Source organism: Xiphophorus couchianus, chromosome 11 (genome assembly GCF_001444195.1).
Source record: "Xiphophorus couchianus chromosome 11, X_couchianus-1.0, whole genome shotgun sequence".
Classification (NCBI taxonomy): Eukaryota; Metazoa; Chordata; class Actinopteri; order Cyprinodontiformes; family Poeciliidae; genus Xiphophorus; species Xiphophorus couchianus.
The window spans coordinates 13,711,102-13,734,852 of NC_040238.1; the positions used below are offsets into that span (position 1 = coordinate 13,711,102).

The 23,751-nt window shown below is 41.3% G+C and overlaps 3 protein-coding genes across 6 annotated transcripts; 1 reads left to right on the top strand and 2 right to left on the bottom strand.

The window, feature by feature from the left end:
• Positions 1-582: 582 nt before the first annotated feature.
• nhp2 (NHP2 ribonucleoprotein homolog (yeast)) lies at positions 583-2,237 on the top strand. Its single transcript, XM_028031814.1, has 4 exons — positions 583-882; positions 971-1,040; positions 1,269-1,374; positions 1,727-2,237. The coding sequence occupies exons 1-4, from the start codon at positions 714-716 to the stop codon at positions 1,850-1,852; spliced, it is 471 nt and encodes a 156-aa protein (XP_027887615.1). The 5' UTR covers positions 583-713; the 3' UTR covers positions 1,853-2,237.
• Positions 2,238-6,486: 4,249 nt separating this feature from the next.
• foxi3a (forkhead box I3a) lies at positions 6,487-9,213 on the bottom strand. The gene is made up of 2 exons (XM_028030737.1): positions 7,124-9,213; positions 6,487-7,052 (listed from the first exon to the last, which is right to left on the bottom strand). Exons 1-2 carry the CDS (start codon positions 7,473-7,475, stop codon positions 6,658-6,660), a joined length of 747 nt encoding a protein of 248 aa, XP_027886538.1. The 5' UTR covers positions 7,476-9,213; the 3' UTR covers positions 6,487-6,657.
• A 340-nt stretch (positions 9,214-9,553) lies between these two features.
• Positions 9,554-20,141, bottom strand: lcp2a (lymphocyte cytosolic protein 2a). Of its 4 annotated transcripts, none has more exons than XM_028032245.1 (22): positions 19,816-20,141; positions 19,562-19,738; positions 18,720-18,782; positions 18,588-18,634; positions 18,389-18,451; positions 17,497-17,522; positions 17,163-17,200; positions 16,393-16,483; positions 16,107-16,198; positions 14,737-14,788; positions 14,265-14,342; positions 13,917-13,942; positions 13,686-13,705; positions 12,035-12,145; positions 11,943-11,961; positions 11,819-11,831; positions 11,656-11,734; positions 10,946-10,986; positions 10,751-10,821; positions 10,466-10,540; positions 10,234-10,383; positions 9,554-10,012 (listed from the first exon to the last, which is right to left on the bottom strand). In XM_028032245.1, exons 2-22 carry the CDS (start codon positions 19,631-19,633, stop codon positions 9,866-9,868), a joined length of 1,374 nt encoding a protein of 457 aa, XP_027888046.1. In that variant the 5' UTR covers positions 19,634-19,738; positions 19,816-20,141; the 3' UTR covers positions 9,554-9,865. The 4 variants fall into 4 exon arrangements, with proteins under 4 accessions (XP_027888046.1, XP_027888044.1, XP_027888043.1 ...); XM_028032243.1 differs by having other exon boundaries at positions 11,819-11,828; positions 16,306-16,483; XM_028032242.1 differs by having other exon boundaries at positions 16,306-16,483; positions 19,816-20,140.
• Between the last annotated feature and the right edge of the window lie 3,610 nt (positions 20,142-23,751).

The window sequence follows — 23,751 nt, forward strand, 5'->3', positions numbered from 1 at the left end:
AAAGAAAAAGAAAATGTTCAGATAAGATGAAGCAGAACCAGAATACTGGACTTGGAAAACCATCCTAAATATAGGATCCGTTTCACCAAACAAAAGAATGTAAACATTTATTTTTTTATTATTTAAAAAAAAACATAAGAAAACAGACAAATTACTCTTATACCTCGAATAAAAAGCAAAAAATAAACAATGTAAAGTTTTATTGAAGGGTCTCAGACAGAATCTACTAAATAATCAAATATTTTTGACAAATGCTCAATAAAAATTTAGTTTTACTTTTTTTTTTTAAACCTGCACTCAGCCGTCAATATATTATAACAGAATAGAATATAACATAATATAATATATCAATGTCAACAGCTTTTCAGGAAATACAAAGAAATATATCTATAAACTAATTTAAACACTCTAAAAACATCACAAACAGAGTCAGATTATCAACTTTAACTGTAATTCAAAGTAATTTTAATAACATAGTTTTATTAAAATGATATTCTGCTCCGATCTAATGTGGAAAGATTAATTATAATGTAAAAATAATATGAGTGCAGTTCAGTGTCTTGTCGCTGGAGGCGCTGTCGTCGTGCTGTTTTCCTTTCAGAGCAGAAGAAGAAGCTGAACCTCGTGTGTCTGCCTGCTGGAGTGGTTCGGCTGGATGCTGTGATTGACTGGGATCATAAACCAGGCAGCAGATCATCGATTATCGATCAGAAATGACTAAAGTGAAGAAGGAGAAGGTTTCGGACGGAGAGGAAGCCGCGGCGGCGGAAGCGGGGGGACCAGAGCGGAGCTACGCCGAGCTGGTCGCTCACCTCAACCCCATCGCCCAGCCGCTGGCCTCCAGGAAGCTCAGCAAGAAGCTCTACAAGTGCGTGAAGAAAGGTAGGAAGCCCGGGAAGGTTCTGCACGTTTCCGCGTCCCGATTATCTGGTACCGGAAGTTCCAGCTGCTGTTTGTGTTTCTTCTGTAGCCGCGAAGGGGAAGAACATCCGGCGGGGAGTCAAGGAGGTCCAGAAGTTCATCAACAAAGGAGAGAAAGGGTGAGTCCCAGGGGTCAGAGGTCATATAGGCTGGCAGCTGCAGGGTGCTAATACTTCGGGGAAAGAATTCACACGCTAAACACGGAAAACGTTAATAATGACTGGTTCTGATACCAAATATTAATGGAGAACATCTGAAGCTCTGAGGGCTTTTAAACATGTGAACAGGTATAGCTACCCATCATGCACTGGGGCTCAGGTGTGCTAACGCTGCTGCTCTACCTGCAGCATCGTGGTTCTGGCCGGAGACACGCTGCCCATCGACGTCTACAGCCACCTTCCGGTCATGTGTGAGGACCGCAACCTGCCCTACGCCTACATCCCGTCTAAAGTGGTGAGTGGGACCAAACATCCGGTCCGGTTCGGCTGCTATAAAGACCCGGTCCGGTCCGGTCTCGTCTGACCGCTGGGGAAAGATCCCGGTCCACAACCTGAATGGTTTTTTCCCCATCTGCAAACTTTTATTGTGAAATGCATGTTTATTTCCGGCTTTTATTGTGAAAAGTTTCAAAGGGGCTTATTTTGAAAAGCACAAATTTTATTGAAGCATTTTAAAGACTCCTGATGTATTTTATTGTGAAAAGCTGGTCTGTTACGACTCTTACTTTGAAATCTGCTGCTTTTAATTGACTTTTTCTTATTTTAGAGTCTAATTATCTTCCTCTTACTTTGAAATGCCTGTGCAGGATCTGGGCTCTTCCGCCGGCTCCAAGCGGCCGACCTGCGTCATCCTGATCAAACCGCACGCGGACTACCAGGACGCCTACGATGAGTGTCTGGATGAGGTCTCTCACCTGCCCAAACCGCTCTGAGCCAATCAGGACGCAGCTCATCTGAACTCAGCCAATCAGGACGCAGCGCCCGCCTTATATTTAAGGGCGCAGTACGCCCTGATTTCTCCCAGAATCTCATGTTTTTCTGCTGCGCTAGCGGTTTTCACCCGTTTCCAGTGTTTGTGCTAAGCTAAGCTAATGATGGACTGAAGGACGCTGCCCCCTGCTGGACACTGGAAGCCATGTTTCTAGTTTTTTTATATTAAAAATGTTAAAACTATAGTTTCTGGAGTTATTTGTTTGGATAAAAATTATTCATAGTGTTTAAAGGATAAATGCTGCAGGAACTTGATTTCTCTGGTCTCTCTTGTGCAAAAGTCTTTAACCCCCCTACTCTTTGTTAACCCTGGGAGGAAAGTATTTTTAAAATGAACAGAATATTTTTATTTTTCATTGACACAAAAAGTAAAATAATTAGTTCAATATAAATATCACTTCCTGTGTGTTTTGTAACACAAATATTAAAAAACCGAGGTGTTTTTTTTGTTGTTTCTCACTATAACCTCATTAAATGTTTTTAGGATTTTCCAAACAGTTTTGTTTAAAACATTTCTTCCACTTTATATAATACATTTTGGTTTTCTAAACAAAAAAAGAATAAAACTATAATAGCTTAATTCATAAGTTGTGGTTAACCTCAACATTTTTAAGTGAGTCAGTTTAAGAAAGTGCTAAATTGTTGCAACAACATAAAAAGCCCAATCATTCCACCAACATCAATTTCATTTAACATTTGAAAATCAGTTTTCTTATAATGAACTCGTTTTTATTATTTCTTAAAACTAAATTTTTCTGCTCGGTTTGTCTTATTAAATGGAATTTTTTTTAGTTGTGATGTGCGACTTTAAAAACTGTTTTTGTATCTTTAATAAAGATTTTTTAAAATCACCTGCAGTACTGCAGTTTGGCCACGTGGTGGCAGCAGATCTCTGTTTAAACCTGGATTGATTGCGGAAGAACAAGTCCGATTCATTTTCCTTAATTTATTATAAATGTTTACTTATACTCATCTGAGTTTTTTTTTAATCTTTTTTTGTAAGTTTATTTTAAGTATAAACTTTAAATAGTTTTTTATTTATTATTTATTTATAATTAACCTGACCTCCAGATCGGTTCTGTTAACTGGACCGGTTCTGCTCCTGTCCATTTGTCGAACCGTGAACTTTGTTCTCAGATGTACTGAAGAGTCTGGGTTCTGTGAGTCCAGAACCGGATCTGAGCTCTCACTATAACCCTAAACCCGTCCTGAACCTCTTCAGTTCTCTCTTTTATCTCCCACACCTGCTGGCCTGATCTTTGACCCCGGGACTACTGGGTCCGTTTGGACCGGCCGGTTCCCGACGGCTCATGAACTGCTGCAGACCTGCCGGGCTGGTCCCGAACCGACCCGAATTCAAACTGCCCCCCCCCCTCTCTCTCCACTCGTTGCCCGGGGCAACGGGAACTTTCCACTGCCGAGCCGGAGGAGAGAGAGATCCTTCTGTCAACAGGTAGCTGTCAACAGGGTCGGTTCCGTTAAACCGGGCCAGTGGTTCTGACGTTTCATTAAGAACCTCAAAGTTCTGCCAGGTTGTCTCGTGGTTCCATTGGGTTCTTTTTTATTTTCCAGCTTTGTGTCGTTCATTAAAGAGTTTCGAATCCATCCTCCCATGTCTGGACTGGGTCTGGAGAGGTTCTGAAGGTTCTTAAGTTTGGTCCAATCATTTTGTCCTGCTGGTTCTGTTGGGTCCTGATGCGGTTTCAGGTGGATGTGTTTATGGGTCCATTAAAGGTGTTAGAAGTTCTGGAAGGATTATTTGGTTCTGAAGGTTCTGCAGGTGTTTCTGGGTTCTTTAGATGCAACAACAGAAATAATTTGGGTTGTTTTGCCTGAGAGAAGAAAAATATGAATTCATTCATCCAGTCATGTTTCACTGAATGATTCATCTATAAATGTCAGTTTAAATATTCAGCTAAGATAAATAACCTGATTGTTGCTTTAAATTTTCACTGTGTGACTTTATTAGCTCTAGTAGTTTTATTGGCTCTTTGTGATTAAATTTGAATCTTTTTTACATTTAGTGCTGGAAAATCAACTTTTTCTGGCAGTTTAAATTTTTATCGTCCTGTCTGTGTGATGTGTGTGTTCTGCTTCAACACACACACACTCTGCGGTTGCTGGTGGGTGTGTGTGTGTGTGTGTCTGGGGGGTTCAACCATCTAACTGCCAGTAAACAAAATTACTGCCTAACATTTGCATAACGTCACACACACACACCTACACACACACACCCCACCCTGACAGAGCCTCCAGGATGAACCAAACATCTCAGCCTTTGTCTGTCTGGCTCTTCATCACCTCAGTTTGTTATCTCTGAGTCAGGAGGAAAACCTGAAATAAATAATAATAATAATAATCAGAACCGAACACTATACAAAAAAAAACTTTTTGGAAGAACTGCAGTTTTTACAGTGAACACTCATCTGTCTTGCTGAAAATATACTTTAAATTAGTTTCATTTGTTTTTCAGCTAAAGTTAATTTTAAGTTTCGCCTTATTTTAAGTGTACTGAGACATTTGCATTAGAATCTGGACTAAGATTGGAAAGATTGGCAAGATTTTGTGTTCTTGCAGTGTGAATACTTTTAGAATAGAAAAGGTGTAACAGTAGCAAAGTGAAAGGTACTTAAGCCAATTTTATTCATAAGCCCTTTAAAGACAACAAAACTGAACCAACATCATATAAAAAGAGCAAAATAAAACCAACAGAAAAGATGAAACACAACTTGACAAACAAAATGGCCTCCATTCATCCTGGGTCACAAGCTAAAGACAACAGAAGGGTTTTCAAAACAGCTTTTAAAATATCATCAATAAATCAAAGCAAGATTCATACAAAGATTAGAAAATAAAACATATAAAAACAGAATACAGAATAACATTAATTCCTCTGTTACATAATTAACATGAAACTAAAGATAGTGTTGAATAAATATTTTTAATTCAGCCAGCAACAGTGTGTTGATCTCCTTGTTCACCTCCCACCATCACATGTAAAAGCTGTGCGGCCTGTAAGTTGTGGCTGCGGCCGGGGGCCTCACCATGGCCAGGAGCCTCACCATGGCCAGGAGCCTCACCGCAGCAGCTGGGGGTAAACGAGCAGCACACTCTGGAGTCTGTGATCCTGATGCCGCTGATAGCTGCTGAGTGTGTGAGTGTGACGACGTGTTAAGTGTCAACAGACGCAACACTTACGTGATTTTATCTCCCACACACACGCGAGCGCGCACACCCCCACACACACACACACGAGTTTCCATTTTAAAAGTTCAGACATTAACAGATTTATTGATGACTTGAAGTTCTTTAGTTCCACTGAGAAGAACTTTGTTTTAAAAGCTGAAGCTGCTGAACCGGACCGGTCCGGATCGGTTTCTGAGGGAATAGTGGCTAGAAGTTTGTGTGATTTTTAGATAAAATCAAAGAAACAAGGCTGATGAAAGTCAAATCTTCCCTGATATACAGGAACGCTACGGAACCAAAAAAAAATCATGTTTGTGTTTTTGATGGTGATCCGGGTCAGAACTGTAGTCATCAACCAGAACATGAACTGGACCTTTGTGGTGCATTCAGGTACAGCTCATCACCTGGATACAAACTCATCCAATACATTGGAATATTATTGACAAGCCCATTTATTTCAGGAACTTCATCACTTAGTAAGTATTATATAGATTACATACAAATAAATATTTGAAAGCCTTTATTTCTCTTAATTATGATGAAATCCTGACATTTAAATTAGAACATCCCATAAGACTAATAAAAGATTGAAACAAAAAAGTTTTAATACTGAAGTGTAGACTTAATGAAAAGTGTGTTTAATATCTGCTTAAAGGTTATTGTTTTCAAAGGATACATTTAATCTGACAAAAAAGATTCATTGGGACTATTATTATAATCTAATATATCTATACTATGGGGTGCTGCTGTAAATACCAGCTAAATAGGCCGATGTAAGGAAGCTAGTTAGCTAGCTAGCTCCGAGCTAAATATGTAGCTTCCTAACTATATATTTTGTTTATAAACTAAATATGTAGCTTCAATCTAAATATTTAGTTAGTACACTACGCATTTAGTTTGCGAAATAAACGTTTAGTTTGTAAAGCAAATATTTAGGTCAGATCTTTAGAACTAAGCCAGTAAGCTCCTCGCTAGCTAGCTCCGTGCTAGCTAGGTTAGCTCTGAATATTTTTATTTTGTAAGTATTCAGCTTGAAAATTATATATTTAGTTTACAAACTAATATTCAGTTTGAAGCGAAATATGTTGCTTGCCAATAAAATATTTACTTTGAAACTGTAAGATTTATAAATGAATGAACATGTTGAAATTATGACTTCAACAGGCTAAATAACTCAATCAATCATTTTCAGATGTGTTTATTGTGTCAGAAACTGTATTTATAAATCTAAACGAAGTAAATCAGCTCTAAAATGGACACTTTTAGCAGAATGAGTGACACCAAAACCACAGACAGAAACAGAAGCAACAGTTTTTAGGAAAACCTATATATTTACACTAATACAGTTTATGGCGTTTAAAACACACATAAAACAATTAAAGTCAGACTGTAGACTTGTTTTTAATGGATACATTAATTAATATCTGATTTTTTTTTTAAAAATAAAAATGAGCAAATTTTTTTCTTCCCTTTTTTTTTTTAATTCCTAAAGGTGATTTTATTTTCAAACTTCATCACCTTATTTCAGATTTAATCAGATAAATATAAAAGTGGAGTCTTTTCACTGAAGGAGCAAAACGTCGAGCAGCAGAGCATCGCTGAAGAACTCGGAGAAACCCGGATCAGAACCAGAACCGGGCTCCATGCAGGCCTGATAGTCGGCCAGGCAGGAGAGTGGGGGGGGAGTCCACTGGGCTGGGGGGAAGACAGGAAGAGGAGGAGGAAGAGGAAGAGGAGGAGGAGTGGAGTCTGGAACCAGGACGTTCAGCGATGAAGAGGAGGAGTCAGAGTGAGGAAGAGCAGAGCTGCTGCAGTGCATGCTGGGACATTTGGAGCTGGGCTCTGATGATGATGATGATGGATTCCTGTCAGACTTCCTCTTCCTCCTGCGGCGGAAGCTGCCGTTGTCGAACCTCTTCCCACAGTCCGGGTCCAGAGTCCAGTAGCTGCCCTTACCTGGGGAGGAAGAGGAAGGTTACAGGAAGTGACGTAACGGCTTACAGGAAGTGATGAAGGCGGGTGCAGACCTGGGTCGTCATCGCCGCGGGCGACCTTCCTGAAGCAGTTGTTGAGCGACAGGTTGTGGCGGATGGAGTTCTGCCAGCCGGCCCGGTTGCGGTCGTAGAACGGGAAATGGGTCGACACGAAGCTGTAGATCTGGCTCAACGTCAGCCTCTGATTGGGCGAGCTCTGGATCGCCATGGCAATAAGGGCTGAGTACGAGTATGGGGGCCGCACCGGGCCCAGTGGATCCCAGGAGCAGAACCAGGACCAGAGCGGAGCGGTGCCGGGGACCGGGTCCGGAACCGGCCAGGAAGATGGAGCAGAGCTGGGGTAAAGGCTGCAGGTGGACTCGTCCAGAACCAGAGCCTGGTCCATGCTGTCTGAACACCTGCTGCTCACCTGGGCTTCTTATAGCCCCAAGCCCCGCCCACTGCCCACTGATTGGCTGTTGGCTTGATTTGAATAAGAACTGGCAGAATATTTGCCCCAGGGCAACAGGGTGACACGTTAGGACCTGAGTCAGCCAGGGGGAGATTCTTCCACCAGAACCGGTCCTGGTTCTGAACCAGTCCTGATTCTGATCCAGTTCAGTTTCTGATCCAGTCCAGGTTCTGATCCGGTTCAGGTTCTACATAGTTTTACTCACTTCCTGAGAAACTGTGAAAAACATTTAATCCCTGAAATCAGAGCCAAGTTTCTCTGAAGTAAACAGAACCAGCAGTCAGATCAGAACCGGGACGTGTTTGGACCAGTTTCTTCCAAAGTGATTATCACTTTATTTATCAATCAGTTTCATTTATCAGTTCATTACGGTTGAATCGGTTCTCTCCTCCAGGTGTTTTCTTTCCCAGGTTTCCAGTTGTTGACGTTTCCAGGAATAAACGTTGAAACCAGATCGGACCCGGAGACTTCCTGAAGACGTTTTAATCTGCAGCCATCAGACAGAACCTCCTTGATCGGATTAGAACCAAAACCAGAACCAAACGCTGACTCAGCAGGTTTTCTGTTTGCAGCTGAAACTAGGATCATATCAGGCTTTACTGGTTTCTGGGCACCATCTTTAAAAACATGGCGGCTCATTTCAGATTATTAATGAGGTCAAAGGTCAGCCGAATGATTCCTCCAGACTGAGGTCACTCTGGGACATACTGACCGCTCAGAGCTACTCCACACAACCCACTGAGCTCACAGCACTGCAAACAGAAAACCAGTCTAGTAAATAGATTTGTTTGATAAACTAAATGTAACAAATTAACTGAATCTTTAAAAGTTGGAGCTCTATTCTGTTTTGTTTCTGATCCTCTTATCTTGTCTTCTTCTTCTTTTGTTTATCTGGTGTGTAACGCTGGTCAAACATCCAGGGTGAAACCCTGAGGAACTCCAGATGTTGAGCTGCTGGATTTCTGTTCAGACATTTCTAGTTAAAACACACGCAGTTCCCAGCTGATAAATGAACTGCCAGTCTGTCAGCAGCGAGCGCTGAGTGGATTTACAGATTACCCCTCACACACTCACACACTCAGATCGTTAATTCATCTCCATCAGTCAGGCTGCAGCTAACGGATTCGTTATCTCATCACGTCCTGATCCGCTCAGGCTGCTGGCGGTTGGAGGCGAGCGGCAGTAATCTGCGGAGGGAACAGTCAAAACATCAGCAATCGACCACTTGGTGTGAGAGTTAGGGGATTGAGGGGGTGTTACCATGGGAACAGGTAACTGAACACCTTCAACTGTCTCCAGATGTAAAACCTCCAACCAGCAAAGGAAGCTACTAAACTGAATGTTTTTACAGTGAAACTAAACCTCAAACTAAATTTGTTTTTTTCCAAATAAACTCTATAAACTGATACTAGCTTCATGTTTCTGAACTAATTTTGATATTTCTGTGTAAATTTGTTTAAAAGGCCTAAAACGTCTCATTGTTGCCCTCTTTATATTGAACGGTGGTACTGCAGTTTCCCTGTTTGTTACATCACATCCTGTCCAGGTTTTAAAGCATCTCAGTCAGACGCACGCCCCCTGGTGGCGAATCAGGAGCTGGAATAGCGAGTGTGGGGATCAGAGATTGTCAGCGTTTCTCACAGCAGCTCTCAGGAGTCGCAATAAACGTATCCAAAATAAAAAAAAGTTGCTAAATTTGTTGCTTTTTTAAAATAAAAATATACAGGGTCTGAAATGTCGCTACTAAATATTGCAACAAAGTTTGTAAGTGGCAACAGTGATTCCTCCCGTAAAGCTAAAGCACTTTACCAGCATATTTACTGAAAGCTAATGTTAAATTAATATACTAACATGTTATTTAGCAGATGCTAACACTAATTTGCTATACCAAAACATTATTTAGCAGAAGCTAATGCTAATTTGCTCTCCCTATTTTGAGACCAGTCCTTGAAACTGACCACATGATGTTCAGAGTTCTGGAAACTGCCTGACTGAAATAAAACTCCAGAACATTTCTGATGTTTCCAGATGTTTTAATGAGATCAGCTGATGGCAAACCGACACATTTACAGTAAAAGAGAAGAAGAAGAAGAAGAAGAAGAGGTGCATAGAAGCTCTGCTTTAGTCTTAGAGTTTGTTTGTGGGTCCAAATGGAGTAGAACCAACATAAGCTCTAATATTTCTGAAGAATATTCTTAAAGGTTTAAAAGTTGAAACTGAAAAGAGAAGAAAGAAAACAAAGCAACACGTGCAAAGATGGAGGCCATCTGAACATTCATCTGAACCGGGTCCGACTGGAGCCGGCTTCGGTCTGGTTCAGTCTGTCAGGACCAGCTCTGCTCCAAATAGTAACCGGCCGGGTCCGACAGCAGACACTGGTTCTGGTGGCTGGAGCTCCGGTTTTTAGCATCAATGAGGACCAGAGGGGACTGGGAGTAATGGTTGATGATGTCACTGACTGACGGGAAGAACTGGAGACACAAAACAGAACAGTTGGAGCTGAGATCGCTGCCCCCTACAGGCTAAATTAAAAACTACGTCAGAGCGCTGCCCCCTACAGGCTAAATTAAAAACTACATCAGAGCGCTGCCCCCTACAGGCTAAATACAGGCTAACAGGCAGGCGTTAATGCATGTGTTTTAGCTGCTTGTGGCTCCTGTCTGTGACTCCAGAGGCCGGCGGTGGTTCTGACCTCCTGGGCTTTCAGTCCGGTTCCCAGCTGGAACTGCTGGCTGTGCTGCCGGATCTGGATGTTGTAGACTTTGTCCTGGTAGAAGACCATGAGGGTGAAGGGCTGGTTGGTCTGCTGCCGGGTACTGTCCCTCACCAGGTAGGCCCCGTCCTGCACACACACACAGACACACATTATCACCGGCTATCAGCTCAACCTGTAATCAGAGTCCTGATGCTGGACGGATTCTCACCCTCTGGACTTTCTTCAGGCATCCCTCAGCCTGTCCACGGCTCACCTTCCCAACGTACCAGTTTGGGTCCAGAGCCTGCAAACCAATACACACACACTGCTGAAGCTGCTGAATGTCCTCAGGCCTGCAAATGCAATGCAACAGCGCCCCCTGCTGCCCAACCAGGGCAGATCAGCCTGGTTGGTTGTGTCAAATTTTGAATCTTCAGGGTCTGAACAGAATACTGTGATTATCCTGGACTCGTGCCGTTCGAGGTTTGGCTTTAGAGCTGAGGATGTCTCTCACCTTGCCGGCGGCCGCGGTGGGAGGTGGAGGACGGATGGGCGCCGATATGCTGCCTCTGTGTTCGGCTATGGCTGAAAGCAGACAGAAGACACTCAGCAGCCGGTTTCTGATTCACAGTAAGATCAGCTGGAGCAAACCGAAGGTTTTATTCAGATTCAACCAGAAAACGTTCGGACTCTGTCAGGTTTCTCTTACCAGACTGCAGCTTGTGAGGCAGAGAGGCCGAGGAGGAAACGCTGCACAAAAAAAAAAAAAAAAATCCTGTTAGAGATCGTTTGAGGCAGAAACATTAAAGCTCCAGGAAAAAAAATATTTTATTTCATATGTGTTGAAACTATCACTTTAATATGTTTAATATGATACAGATAATTCGTGAAAACAACAATCTTCTCTGCTTCTTCCATTTACTAGAAACAACCAATCAGAGCAAAGAGGAGGGACTTAACGCTGTCAATCACCTCATGTACACGCCGCTTAACTAGCCTGTGAATGCTGCTCATCTGCCATCTGTTCATTGCAGATGAACAGTTTTCATGTAATGGTAAGTTGCTTCTCCACCATTAGCACATTTAGCAGTGACTACATCAGGATGATTGACAGCGCTAAGCCATGCCTCCTGGCTCTGATTGGTTGTTTTTGGTCAGGAGGAGGTGGAGCTTAATCTGTCTCATAAACTGTCATGACATGGTGACAGTTTTAACATCCATGTAAAAACAAATTTTTTATAAGTTACTGCAGCTTTAAGTGGAGAGCCCCCAGGGCCGCACCGAGGCCTCCGGGGCCCCGGGCAAACTGCTCCGTGCTTTACTCTGATTTCCTTTCTTCATTTAAGCAGGTGAGTTACAAAGAACAAACTGTTATTTACGACCTTCTGATGAGACGCGTGAGTAGGAGTGAAGGCTGACCTGGAGGCGTGCTGCGGCCCGGGGATCCCGGGGCGCGGCGGCAGATTCTTGTGAAGAGGGAACGTGTTGTGTTTAGGGACTGTGGGAAAACAAGCAGGAGGGGGAAGCTTCTTTTATTCGCTCTGCGAAGCTTCAGGGTTTCAAACTGGAGAATGAAACTCACCATCTTGTGTCTGCTGAAGAGAGAAGAAGGGGTCAAAGGTCAGTCTCCATCACAATCTGTTCTAGGTAGCAGTGAACAATCATGTTTGATCTAACAGGAATCAATAAAAACCGGAGCAGCTTACCTCTCTGTGTCCATCGAACCTGAAAACAAAAACATCAAATTATTATCAGGAACTTTCTGGAACCAAACGATTCGACCTGAACCACAGAGGACCTGCTAGGGGGCGCTACTCTGGCAGAGGAGTTACTCCTGCTGACGGAGGAGGTGGGAGGAGGAAGAACCGGAGGCTTGGATCTTGGCAGTTCCGATGCGTCCGCCGGTGTCCTGTGAGGACAGACACATTAAAACTCCTGATGAGTAGCTAAAGCTAAACATGAGCAGCTAAAGCTAAACATGAGCAGCTAAAGCTAAACATGAGCATCTAGAACAGGAAACATTCAACACGTAGCAATCTAAACTAGAAGCTGCTGCTGTTCACTGCCTCCTGCTGGGTCTGCCTCCATCGTCTGTTTTCTCTCTGCATCGCGAGCGCATCGCTGCAACAACATCGTGACTGGAGTTCTCTAACAGTCAACAGGAGCCGCAGTTTAACGTGAAACCTGACCTGTTGGACGTAAGCGGCCATGTTTAACGCCTGTGATCCAGACGTAGCTGTAATCTTTTAAGCTGGTCTTCAGTTTTATTTATAGACTTTTTCTGCCGTGTCACTCACTTTCAGGTTTTGCCATAAAGACACAGTTTGTTCCCGTTTTCTTAGAAAAAATTATTTTTAAAAAATCCCCAAATATCTAAATATGTTTTTGCTGTAATGAAGTGTGAAAAACCAGAGCAAAAATAAATTTCTGTTGTGTAGACTTAATTTACCGAAACCAGCTATTATTGGCTCTATATGTGGTTTACTGCTAACAAGACTCTGTTTCATTTCTTCAAAAGAAAAATTGTTTCTGCTTAGCTTACACCAGATTAGCTTAGCCTCTTTTAGGTAAAACTCATTTAGTTTAGCTATTTAGCTATTCTAGCTTCTACCACTTTAGCTTACCTTAACTTAGCCTAGCTTGCCCTAGTTCATCAAGGTATCACAGACTTTACCTTCCCTTAGCTTAGCTAAATTAAGCATAGCTTACACTACTTTATCATAGCTTTAGACACCTTGTCTTATCCTAGCTTACATTAGTTTAGCCCAGCCTAGCTCACATTAATTTGTTGAAGCATCCTCTACATTAGCTTAGTTTACTTAAGTTTAGCATAAAACCAACCCAGTGAAACTATTAACTCTCATGTCCTACCACATTTTTATGAGTTATTATTAATTTTATTTTACTTTTGATCAGTTGCTGCTAAAGTGATTAAGAATATTCATGTCTCCACATGTAGAGAGATGAATAAACAAGCACCAAGATGTTAGCTAACCTAAACTCAAAGGCTTTTGGAAATGCTAGAGAACCGCCCATGAAAAAGATTTCATAAAACTATAACAGGAAGTAAAAGAGGAAGTGATATGAGATGGATGGCGATGGGCCAATTCACGTCCTCTGTAGAGTCATATCCACATTTCATAACTGCATACTTTAACTTTAACCCTATAAAAAATATTTACTGGCATAAAGCTTAACCTTGGTGCATTAGCTTATTTTCCATTGTAGTGTTTTGGATATATTATAAAGATAAATAATATAAACTAAAGCTGTTTTATATCTTCTCATTAATTCATTTAAACCAGTTATACATTTTTATATTATATATTATAATCTGGTTTCTATGAACAAGATTTAACTTCATGTTTTTGTTAAAATAAGTATTCTCTGTGTGTGTGTGTGTGTGCGTGTGTGTGTGTGTGTGTGTGTGGGTGGGTGAGTTTACACACCTCCAGGACTGTGCACCAGGCTGCAAAAACAAAAACATGAAGTTAGAAACATTAAACTTTACATTTTAATTTGATATGTGTGTGTGTGTGTGTGTGTGTGTGTGTGTGTGTTTGGGGTTCCTGAGGGTCGAGTCGTCGTACTCCCTTTCTTTTCATAATAAACTTTATTGTACTGAGTTGTACAACGTTGATAAAAGTGCAGCGGCTGAATTAGATTTAAAGGACACTCACTCTGTCCGTTGAGTTGAACTGATGGCCTGAGAAAGAGAGAGAACAGAGTAAACGTCCACAGATTATTCTAAACCAGGGGTGTCAAACTCCAGTCCTGGAGGGCCGCTGTCCTGCAACATTTAGATGTGCCTCTGCTGGACCACATGTGAACAGAATAATTAGGTCATTAGCAAGGCTCTGGAGAACTGACCTATACAAGGAGGAGGTGATTAAGCCATTTCATTCCAGCGTTTTATACCTGTGGCACATCTAAAAACTGCAGGACTTGAGGACTGGAGTTCGACACTTGTGTTCTAAAAGTTTCAGCGATGGCAGCCGGAGCTGTTGGCTGAACGTCTGAGCGTTTACCTCTGACGGGGGACTGGGTGTTTCGTGACTCACGGCCGGGTTTGATGTCGCGACACACCTTGGGAGGCCCTGAGGGAACTGAACACCAACAACATGAACACGACAAAATACTGGGGCTACGATACTAAGGGTTTTTAAATTACCAGAAAAAAGACAAAATATTATGAGAATGAAGTTGTAATATTAGTAAATCAAAGTGGTAACTTCATAACTCTTACATAAAAAGTAACAATAAATTAAAATGAGGAATGTTTAACATCTAGTGATTTTCAGTTTATAAATAAGGAAATATTTAATCTTTCAACACGTCAGCATTAAATTGTTTCCAGTAGCATAACTCTGAAATGTTTTTAACAAACTTTTTCTCATATTTTGCATCTTTACTTTGCTAATGTTCTTACCTTACCCCTGTAATATTTAAAGTTTTTTCCTGTAGTTAAAAATCTGTTTGTTTCTGTTTTTATGAACGTACAGTTACCTGGCGGTCGTCCGTGAGGAAACGGGTCTCTTCTGGACTCTCCAGGCTGCACAAACACAAACATAAAAAAGTTTTGCGTAATCACAGAATGATTCATTAGTCAGTAAGGTGGCAGACGTTACTTTAACTAGACCTCATTTAGGTTTCATTCTCTTCATCATTTCAGGACTTTATAAAAATCTGTGATGGTTCAACTTTCATTTCCTAAAATACATCCAGTTTCACATCAACCTGAAAACAACATTTGTACATGCGATTTTGTTTTCTATTGTATTTCTGAATTTATGATCAATTGTATTCTTGGATTGCATTATTTTTTCTATATTTGTTTGGAGGCTTCACAGGAAATGGAGCAGAAAATGCAGCCAAAATGTTTCAGAACGAACCTGAAATTGTCTTATTGGCTGCAATTTCATTACAAATGTGAGCAAATCTTTAAGTATTTTCTCATTTCTAATGTCGATAAACCAAAAAAAAAAAAACACAATTCAGCATTTGTTGAGTTTCCATTAACTAGGAAATGAAGCTGAAATCCCAGGTGAATAAGTTTGTTGAGGCGATAAGTCATTAAAATCCTTGCAGTGATGATCTGCCTGTCGGTTTCACATCGAATAGATTTAAGATCATTTTAATAACCTATGAAGTTTTAAACGGTTTGGCTCAAAACTAATCAGATAAAAATCTGTTGTTATTAACTGTTCCTCAGATTCGTCTACATGTTTTTCTCTGTTGTTGCTCTGGAATAAATTACCTTCCAGATCAGATCTGACCCCGGATCAGTTTAATCCATTCTTAAAACTTATTTCAGCCGAGGTCTGACGCTGTAACCTTCCTGTTCTGATGTTTTAGTTTTATTTTGATCATTTTATCCCACTGTGATTTTATAGTTTTTATGTGAAGTTTGAACCTGTGTGTAAAAGTTCACATAAACATTGACTTTCTACTTCCTGTCGTCTTCTTCTGCGTTTCCCTCAGTAGAAACCTCGGGCTGCTGATCATGTGACTCGTGATGCGAATAAACAGTTTCCACTGCAGTTTTGCAAAATAAATCTATTTCAATACAAAGAACTACCTCAATGTTTTATCAAAAAACGTGACTCTTAAATTTCCATTAAGCGAATTTATTTGTATAAGTTTGTGTAATTCTGTGGCTGATGGAAACGCTTGCGAGTCCTGAATGACTGAATGAGTTCAGGAGCGACTCAGAGAGGAAAAGCTGAACTGAATCGAGATTTTATAGAAACATAAAACAGATGAACGAATGAATGTTAAAGCAGGAGAATCAGCAGAAGAACTGTTATAAATGTAGAAATTAAGTTTTAAACGGTCTGATGCTGTTTTCCAGTGTAGCTGTTCAGACTGACCATGCGGGCCGGGGGTGCAGACAGTGAGGTGGGGGGGCGGGGACACAGAGTGGGGGGCGGGCCTCTGGCCGCCACGTTGTTGTCCCTCCGGTCTGCACACATAAACAGAAACCGTTAACGTCTGATGACCTGTGACCTGGTGACCTCGCTGTGGGGCTGATGCGGTCGGCGTTGAGCGACTGCTGCGCCATGTGAGTACCGATGTAGTCCCCATCCCCAATGGGCTGGGACGGGCACAGCTTGTGGTCCTCTGCGGGTTCAGAGGGCGGCGGCTCGTAGTCGTTACCCGCGTCCAAGTCGTCGTTCGGGGACTCGTAGTCCCGGTCGTCTTCGTCGCTGTACGGACTCTCGTAGTCATCGTCAAACTCTTCGTCGTCCTGCAGAGCAGAAGATCATCTCATAAAGAGGTCGGGTTTCCATGTTGCCCGACGATGAAACATGAAGCTTTACTGCGTCGTTCATTTTCATTAAGCCCCAATCAAAGGCCAGGAAGGAGAAAAAATAGACAGGAGGGAAAACATCAACCTAGGAAAGGGTCAAAGGTCATCTCCAAACCGTCTGAGAGGAAAACATCTTCATTCAGATCAAGGTCAGACGTCAGTGCGTGAAGCTCAGAGAAACGAGCAGAATCCCAAATCGCTTTGGGGTTACAGTCAAAACTGAACAGCAATAATCTGAGTCATTTAGTCATTAGAGAAAAAATAGGTTTTAATTTCACCATCTTATTCTTTAGTTTATAAATGTCAAACTAAACAATCAGTTTGAAAACTGAATTACAGTTTGAAGATAATAATATACTTAGCAGGCTAAATATATATTTAAAAAGTTTAATATTTAGTTTAATATTTAGCAAGAGCTTGTGAATCATTTTGGACAGACTGGACGTGTTTTAGTGAATCCTACAGGCTGTCGGATCTTTCGTGTTTCTGTCGATAAATAACAACGCAGCAGAACGAGACGTGTTGTTCATCTCATATTAAAAGTCATTTTACCTTCATTCGTGTTTAAATAAATCAGCAGAAAAACAGGGTTAAAGTGAAATCCGGTCCGACTCACAAACTCGTCTTCGCCCCATCCTCCATCAACGTTCATCTCTGCAAAACACAAAGAAACACGTTACCAGCGTCTCACACTAGCTTCTGCATCACTACACCCCTTCGGTATTTAGAGGCCGTTTCCATGGAGACCAACTGTTGTTGTGTTTCACCTCAGGAACAAACCAGAACCTCGCAGGACCGGTCACCTCAGAGTAACAAACTAGTTTAATACTAACTGATCATAATTCAACTGGAGCCAAACAGAAAGAACCGAGACGATCACTTTCTGTTCTGGTTCTGTCAACAAAAACCCAATCAAACCTGATCAGCTCAGGAGACAGAAACTAACTCACCTGGTTCATGATACTTAGGAGTCGATCTGTGAAGCAGAAACACACAAACAGGATGTGAATCAGTTCAGTTATGAACCAAACGTGTTGTTCATCTCATATTAAAAGTCATTTTTCCTTCATTCCTGTTTAAATAAATCAGCAGAAAAACAGGGTTATTAGTTCAGCAGCTGGGATGAGTGTCGTCTCCTTTACGTCTCAGGTCCAGTTCCAGGTTTTAGAAGGGCTGTCGTCATGGCGACAGACAAAGCTTAGCTTAGAGCTGTTAGTTATGGGAAATTGTTCAAAAAGTTACAGTCAAAAATGACAACAGTTTAGGTTATTTTAGTCATAATTAATTTTTCAAAGTCAAAGTTATTCAATCATTTCCTCGTGTCACAGTTTGAAACTAACAATTTAATAAGCCGAATAAAAATTTTAGCTTCTTGTTCTGAAGTTGATAACGAAAGTAGAAGCTGGATCTGCAAACTGACTATATAAACTGAAAAAAGAAGAAATGAAAAAGGAGCAAAACAAGAAACCGAAACAAAGAAAAGAAATAAAAAGTCATTTCTTGTTTACATCTAAATAATTAAACTAATGTGCAAATTCACTTGTTTTCAAGTTGAAGTAGACTATCAAAGTAAAAGCTCTGGCAAAACCAGTAGATAAACTGAATTTTTAAAAAAAAGTAAAGTGAGAAAAAAGGAAAATGGAAAAACAAAGAAGAAAGAAAATAATGTTTATCTTCAAGCTAAATGTTTAGCTATTTAATTTGAATATTTAGTTAGAATAACCGGATGAGAGTGACTGAAATGATTTATTTCTCCAGGCAGGCTGAATGACTCTAATTATTTTTATTTTTTATAAACAGCTCCCTGCAGTTAACAGACGTTTCTGTTTGTGTGAGACGTACTTTTTAGAAAACAAGCCTTTCTTCTCATTCTTGTAGATTTCATTGCTGATCTTAGAAATCATCCTGCAGACACAAAAACACACGTTAAGCAAAAGCAGCCATGGAGACAAAATAAAGATAAATGTCTTCATCAATACTGTGAAGGAGGTAGAGAAGCTGTTTGTGTTCAGTCGGAGATGAAAACCTTCCTCTGACTTACGGAGCGTGAAGCTTGGGGAACTTCTGCAGGTCGTTATCCGTCAGGTTCTGCAGGAACAAAAACATCAGTGAGGATGATGATCCTGGCCTTCGTCACTCCTCTTCCTCCTCCTCTTCGGCCAGAAACACTCACCACAAACCTGGAGCCGCTGATGGAGTTCTTCAGAACCACCTTATCACAGCCGGGGAGGTTCATCTGCCACAAACACAGTTTGTCCTTCAGCACAACTTTACCAGACCGACAGACAGAGGCCAGGGCCGGTCCAGACCGGGGGCCTAAAGGGGGCCGCAGGGGCCGAACGGGGGCCATCTGGGACCACCGGCCCAGAACTGGTTCTGGCCTGGTTACAGCTGGGTCCAGAATGGATCATCAACACAGCAGCTCATCTACAGCTGCTTGAAAAACTAAAGAATCAACATGCTTCAATGGCCTAGTCAAAGTCCAGAGTAGGCCATACAGTCATTTCTCTGCAAACATGGAAACGCTGAAGCAGCTTTGAGAAGAAGAACCGACCCAAAACCCTAAAGGTTTTACAGGTTCTGCAGACTGCTGGACCCGATCTACTCTCACAGCTCGACCTGGAAAATCACAGGAACACAAGAATGCGTCCTACTTGGTTCCTGTCTGGTTCTAGCCTGGTTCTAGCCCTGTTCTAGTTCAGGCTCAGCACCAGGCTCAGTAGCTAATTCAGCTCATCGGCAAATAATTAGCATCTGCATCAGCAGGAAGCAGTTCCTGTTTGTTGCATCGTTCTGGACCAGAAACAACCATCTCAGCGCTTCTATCCGACCCAGTTCGGTTCCCAGGATGCATCGGGAATCTCTTCTCCATCACATCCACCATCCGCTGCACTGTAATGGACCAGAACCGTTCTGGTTTCTCCAGAACCTGATTCTGGGGACTCCCAGGGTTCAGAGCGATTTAAGATGTGGAAACAGAGATAAAGAGGAAAGGTTCTGGTTCTGGTTCCTCACCCGCTTCAGGTAGTCAGCCAGCTGCTGGGGGCTCCAGCCCATCACCACCGACCTCTGGGGAACCGAACTCATATTGCGTCTGTCCAGCTGAACTCGGCGCTCAGAGCAACATCAGACGAAACGCCACGGATCTCCGACGTTCAGCTTCCAACTCCTTCAGCGACTCGTCTCTCCTTCCTGTCAAAACACAAAACAAAACTCAGAAAAACCAAATACCTGCCGGGTTTCCTCAGCTTCCACTTCCCCAAACGCACCGTTTGTTTCTCTGCAGGAACCAGCGCCAGAGAGGGGACGAACATGTCACAAAGTGCCCAAGATGGCTTCCTTCTGTCTCTCCCCTCCCTCTTTGAGGAAGTGAGTGTGCAGCGGGGGGGCAGCAGCAGCGTCTTCCTCCTTCCCCTGCCGACCGCAGAGTCAAACAGCCGCCGCAGCTGCACCCACTCACTGCAACACGGCGGCGCAACGCAACCGATAGCAAACTGACTCAGGGTTCAGACCAAAGCCACCGTGCTGCCAGGCCCGGGTCGGTACTGCCGGACCTGGGTCGGTCCACGTCAGAACACTCCTGCAATAAAACAGACTTTATTCATGAAGACGTCCTCGTCGCTGCTTTAATTACAGAAGTTCTGAGTTCACTTCTCACTTCCTGTTTCCTGGTAGAAACTCGAAACACTTCGAGGGAAGATTTATTTTTTCTTCTTTTTTCTTCAACTGGAAAAACAAAACAAGGTCAGATTGAGAAAACGGAAATCATGGGTAGAGATAAAACAAACAAAAAAATCCGTCAAGAATGAGTCAATGTCTGAATGGCAAAGGTCAAAGGTCACTGGAGTGGAGAGAAAAACACCTACTACCTCCTCTACAGTCCATTGTGACTCTGAAGGAGCTGCAGAGATCCACTGCTCAGGTGGAGAAAGACCATCACAAGTCTGGACGTTATGGACAACTGTTGATGAAAGACAATCAGAAGAAGTTATGTTGGAAACAATTCATCAGATGAATCGATTATTGAAATAATGAACTAATTTAACAATCAGTTAATCATTAATTTGAGTATTGAGACTCTAATAGAGACCATTAGCTGAAAGAACAAAGTCAGAGCTGCAATGAGGCCAAAACTGAACAATAAATATCAACATCTTAAATGAATAAAACTTTCATGTTTGTAAATCTGTTCTACCAGAACAGTTTTAGCTTCACTTGGTTCATAATCTGGAATAGATCTCCTATTAAATCACCTTTTCAGCGATTTTACAGGTTCTGCTGGACCCGATCTACTCTCACAGCTGTCCTACCCGGGCCTACCTGGTTCCTGCCCGGTTAATCCTGTTATTAATCAATCATCAAACGCATTTTTTATTTTATCATCCTGAGCGCCAGAATCTGTAAACTCACATTATATTTGGTATGATTACCACAGTTTGGCATAATTTGACCAACTTAATCCGGTTAGCTACCCAGGAACATTTATCAGAAAGAAACCGTTTGCTGACGAAATGTTATGTTACATAATTTAGCAGAAATAAATTACATTTTGGGCAAAACACAAATCCAAATTAGCAGCTACATACTGGAAGCAGCAGCAAATCAATCTCCTTTATAATTTAGTGCATTGAAACAGATTTAGGTAACGAACAAAATAAAACTCAGAATGAAAGATGTGCATCGTAAATTTAGCTTGATTTAGCTTAGCTTCCATGGTTAGCTTATGCTAACTAGACAAACGAATGTGGATACATTACAAAATATTTTATTAATGTTATTTTTAAATATATTTGATGGTTTGTGGAGTTTATAAGTTTAGAATAAGAATAAATTACCTGTTATAAGTTTCACCATGATGACACTGGCAGCAGCTGCTGATGGTTTCAACCGGTCTGAACCAGTTTCAACCAGTCTGAACCAGTTTCAATCAGTCTGAACTAGCTTAAACAGCTTTATCACCCTTTCTTCTGAAGTTCTTTGTTTTAACTTAAACTTAGTTCAAATATTATGTCCTAAATATAGATAAATAAATACTTCATTGATAGATGCCATGTGATACAAAACAAATAAATTTATTCAACTTTCATCCGGATGTTAGCATCGACATTTATTCTGTATTTCTTTAATGTTTCCGCTCTGTGTTTAATGGGCCTTTTGTTTATAACATTACTTTCTACATCGACTGCAGTGTTTTTTGGTTAATTTTCTTAAATTTCCATAGGCTTCAACATTAACATTTATTATTGCTTGATGGATGGATCACCTGCTAAAGTCACAATTCCAACTTTGGAAAGTCAAAGGTTTCCCACCAACCCCAATCTAAATATCCAATATGGCTCCCACAGCACTTTAAAATGTGATGATTGCTGCAGTATTATTTCTTATTCTGTGAGTTTGTATCTCTATGAATTAGTTGCCAGTCATTTCTACAGTATGTGATCTTCCATTAGTAAATGTGTTGCTAGAAGCTACGATGTTTTAGTTCGTAAACTTGTGTTAAGAACTGGAGTGCTTCTCTGACGTTATCCTGCCATGATTCAGATACCTACAGTTGGGAGAGGAGGTGCATTGTGGGAGTGCAAACATGAAAATAAGGAGCCTTCAGATGCAGAAGTGGTTACAATTATAGTAAGAGCTTCACTGTGGCATGAAAATGTAAATTTATACAAATAATCAACTAGCCCACTTACATGTATTTATAGAATTATGAAACATTTTACAAGTGAATGATTCGTTTTCCTGTGCACATTAACAGATGTTGTTTCTGATGAAGCAAGTAAAGGATAAAACTTTGATGAAACCAAACTGTTTAACTGTGATAAATGTAATCAAAATTTACTTAGTTTAGCTGAACTCAGTTTAGCATACCAAGCTAATGTTAGCCCGCATTAGCTTAGTCTTCCTTAGTTTCCCATCTTGCCTTAGCTAAATTGACCAATTGCTCTGTTTGTTTCTGAAACTCCTTATATCCAAGTGGAGAGATTCCAGTTACAAGTTGTGGGACTTGTTATGTGATGCTAACTAACCACTAACAAAATATTTCTCTCAATTTTATGAGTTCAAACACCAGTGAATCTCTTGGCCTGATTCAGTCTAGATGACAGAATTCACCGACAGACGGATTGAATCACCTTTGAAATCATGTTCTTTTATTTTCCTTGTGACAATGACAATAAAGATTTATCTTATCTTATCTTTATTTTTATCTCTACAAAAATATTTGAGCAGTTTTGTGTAAACATTTTGGTAGGCCTACAGATTTTCAGTCACTGAGGAAATGAATATAAATCAGTTAGGCTGCGTTCACACCATCCTCATTTAGACTGTTAATCTAACTTCAGTCCATTTGCCTAGGAAGTCCCTTTACGTTGGTGAGTTGTGAATGGTTATCGACCTCTGACCTCTAGAGTCATGCATATGTGAACATCAAGCAAACCGCAGACCCCTCCAAAAGCAGAAAGTGGATTACTGCGCAGGGCATTCTGGGTAAATACAATCAAAACAAGCACGTTAGCCTAGCGATAGCAGGAGAAATATCTCGTGGTCTTTAGCTAAAGACTAAAGAGAAATGCTCCAACTGCTAAAATCTGATGCTACTTAATTTTTGTTTACCTTTTGCGAAGGAGAAAGTTGTGCTCAGTGTCTTCTTCAGAGGTTTTTGAGTTGCTTCCTTCAGTGGTTCTTGGTGCAGCGCCCCCACAGGCGAGGAAGGAACAGTTTACTAAAAGGGTTTGACTGGTTTGAGAAAGAGAACTGCTGCAGCTGGAAATGGGAAACATTTCACTACAGTCTCTCTACGTGTCGTTACATGAGTAAAACCAGATCTTATGGAGAAAACTTGGGTTAGAATCATGTTGGACTTCTTGTGTCTATTAAAGACCGGACTGTCAAATACTCATCATAAGGTAATATTTGTAGCCAACTGGCACACTTCACACCATGATGGTTAAGATTGAAACCACAAACTCTGAAACACCTTCAGAAAGTTCAGAGAACCTCTGATTGAGACGACTTCCACCGACCACTGGGCAGTCTGGAGCAAAATGAATGAACATGAATTTTACATGCGGTTGCATCAATAAATGAGATTATTACAAAAAAGATTTATATTTCAGCAACTCCATCACCCAGTGAAACATTATAGAGTTCAATTCCACACACATTGATGCTCTTAAGCCTTTTTTTCTGGTATTGATGATGATTTT